At 26.5% G+C, this 3094-nt stretch overlaps 2 protein-coding genes across 2 annotated transcripts; both read left to right on the top strand.

The window, feature by feature from the left end:
* Window positions 1-67: 67 nt before the first annotated feature.
* On the top strand, window positions 68-1422 carry LOC105461225 (the record flags this gene model as incomplete). The annotated part of the gene is made up of 4 exons (XM_011707726.1): window positions 68-168; window positions 349-465; window positions 528-618; window positions 1345-1422. Coding segments are annotated over exons 1-4 (387 nt in total), but the record flags the coding sequence as incomplete, so codon positions are not given.
* A 3-nt stretch (window positions 1423-1425) lies between these two features.
* On the top strand, window positions 1426-1915 carry LOC105461224. Its single transcript, XM_011707725.1, has 3 exons — window positions 1426-1490; window positions 1656-1788; window positions 1865-1915. Exons 1-3 carry the CDS (start codon window positions 1426-1428, stop codon window positions 1913-1915), a joined length of 249 nt encoding a protein of 82 aa, XP_011706027.1.
* The last annotated feature ends 1179 nt before the right edge of the window (window positions 1916-3094 follow it).

Genomic DNA, 3094 nt, shown 5'->3' with positions numbered 1-3094 from the left:
ATCACATTATTTACTCATTATAAAGTACTTTGTTCAAGAAAAGTATTTTTACTTGATTCTGTTGCATATGTATATAGTATTATCTGTAGGAATGACTATATTGTTAGCAACAGGAACAATACTCATTACATATCTTCAACATGCCCGTGGACTGTTTAGAATTGCTAGGTAGGAATAAAAACGTAGATTGGTACAGATATGAAATTTCTGTACCAATTCGGTAATTGAGACCGTATAAAATTTGTTATCTCTATACAACATAGTACTAAAAAAATTTTGTAGTAGTTTATTTTTAGCTAAAAAATTGTGTCATTTGACAAATTGCTATATAACTACGAACATTTACAGTTATCGTATGGAGCATTCAATAAACATTAATATTCTACAGAATATTACGTTAAAAAATAAAATTTTTATGACCGAGAACATAATTTGTGCCATTGATATTCATCGTCAAGCCATAAAGTTTGTATCTACGGCAACAATGTTCGTGCAATACATTAATGATATCTTTATTCTTTTTGAAGATTATGCAAGCAGTTAGTGTCCACACTCGAGAAGTTCATATTTTGTTTCACGTTGTGTATAGTAATTTGCTTTACTCTCAATATGTTTCAAGTAAGTAACCGGTTTCATATAACAAAAACACGCGCGCGCGTGCGTGTGTATAAATGTATATACATATGTATTATTTATATATTAGTTATATATTTATGTATTGTGTATAGCAAAGGTATAAGCAAGATATAGTTTTCCTAAAACTGTTCATTTAATAAAGTAATTTTTCTATAAGTAAAATATTAGGCAATAAAATAACTGAATTTTGTGTAAAATTTATAACCAGTAATGATGTTCCGGTTATGAAAGGGAACATTTATATATAATTATTGTTAAATTCTGAATAGTGAACTTTTACTAGACATTAAATTGTGTATATGTAAACCTATCGAGTATGAGTAATTGCAGATTTTTATACAAATACTTTTTTAATTATTTTTAAATATAAATTTTTTTATTAGTATGCATAATTATCGATTGTTATTACGTTGTTGTATATAAAATACCTGACTTGCTTATATGTGAAAAAAAATTATGATTTTTTTGCATAAATTTTTGTTACAGGCAAATTTATTAAGTTCGTCTTTACTCTATTTATTCATATAAAAATAGAACGTATTAATATTGTGTTTAGTAAATATTTAACATGCTTTGTAACTATTACGTATTTCTAAATTACTAATTTTAGCTGTAAGAATTATCAAAATTTGTGCATGTGTTATTCATATACTGATAGTTCGAACGTATGTATACACGCAAAACATTTTCATGCGGTTTGTTTCTCAGCTTTTTCAGATAGCATCATCTGAAAATAATTTCACCAAATTTTTTCTGCCATTTTTGTACATGACTGTAAGCCTGGTATACATGTTTCTAGCTAATTATATCGGACAGAATATAATCGACTACAATAATCACGTGTACATTACTGCGTAAGAGAAATATTCTTAAAGAGATAATACGAACATCCTTTTTTTCAGCGGATGCATCAATGGAAATATAGAAAATAATCTGTTGCAATACAAATCAGTATATGTAACAAAATTATTTGATTAAAAAATTTCTATCACAAATTAGCAGTCTGTTCAATTCCATAGGTACAACATTAAGTGGTATAGAACCCCTTTAAATATACAAAAAATAATACTATTTTTGTTGCAAAGAGAAACTAAGAAATTTACTTTAAGTGTCGGTGGAATATTTGATGCATCCATGGAGTGTTTTGCCACGGTAATATAATGTAGATTATTTTAATAATGCCACCTTACGCACATTATATATAATATAAGAGTATGTATATTTGCAGCTAATAAAGGCCTCGATATCTTATTTTACTGTCATATATTCTACAAAGTGACAAAAAATTTGACAAACGAATTTATTATTATCATAGTGAAGATATAGTTAATGAAGTAACAATAGTTACAGTATTCACATGAGCTTAATAATAAATTTATTTTTTCAACATAGAATGTAGAGAGATATTTCCCTTTTATAGAGAAAATTAAAATTATACAAATTACTAATAGAATATTATTTAAATATTACTTGTAATTAGTTAAATTATTTCATATATCAAAAGTTAAATATACAAATTAAAAGTTTTCATTAATAAATAACATATAATTAAAAAATTAAGAAATAAAAAAAAGAATATTACCAATAGAATAAATGGTTAAATTATAAACACAAAAGTTGACACATCAGTATTTAACATTTGCTAAAAATATTAATTACATCGATTGTAATTTAAGAAATTAATAGTATCAGATGTTGAGCAATTATTTTTAAATTATGAACTTTACTAGACAGACTCGTCACTGAATAGATTAAACTTAAAGCCGTTTCTTTCGAAGACGAAGTGTATCCTGTGAGTGCGTGGACTAGAATGAAGTATCGACGTAAAGAGGGTGAAAATGCGCCTGCGCGGCTTTTCCATAGTTCAATTTCATGAAAAAGAACATCTGTTAAGTTACCTTTAATGATAGATTGATTACATAAATATTCATATTTTGTTAAGAAATTGGTTGAATTGAATGCATCAAGATCTCACAGCAAATTTTTACATAATCAATCATTATAAATTAGGAAATTTGCATTGAAATTTACCAGAAGAAATAAGATACAAAATATTTAATAAATCAATAAGAAAAGGAAGCATAAACGCACGATGTCTTTAGTCTTCGTAGTAACATTTAAATGCTCGTAGAAAAATGATACGACTAGAAAAACAATATTATATTCTCAATAGAATCCTGTTGCTTGCTATCGGTTTATGGCCCTATCAGCAATCCAAATTTACTCACTTACAGTTTGTGTTCTTCCTTGTTATTCTATCTACAGGTATTATATTTCAGGTAAAGTAATAATATAATAACATTATTGTAAAATTAGTTACCGACTTTCGCTGTTAAATTATTTACTTTAATATACATGCAATTTGATTCTTTTATCAATCCAAAGAAGACTACAACAAAGCGCGCGCTATGTACACGCAATTTGTTTGTTTAGCATTATGTTTATAAGTCTGCATTAA

The sequence above is a fragment of the Wasmannia auropunctata genome, unplaced genomic scaffold (assembly GCF_000956235.1).
Source record: "Wasmannia auropunctata unplaced genomic scaffold, wasmannia.A_1.0 LD307114.1, whole genome shotgun sequence".
NCBI lineage: Eukaryota > Metazoa > Arthropoda > Insecta > Hymenoptera > Formicidae > Wasmannia > Wasmannia auropunctata.
The sequence above is the reverse complement of the archived record's forward strand: the minus strand, read 5'-3'. Positions and strand labels throughout refer to the sequence as shown.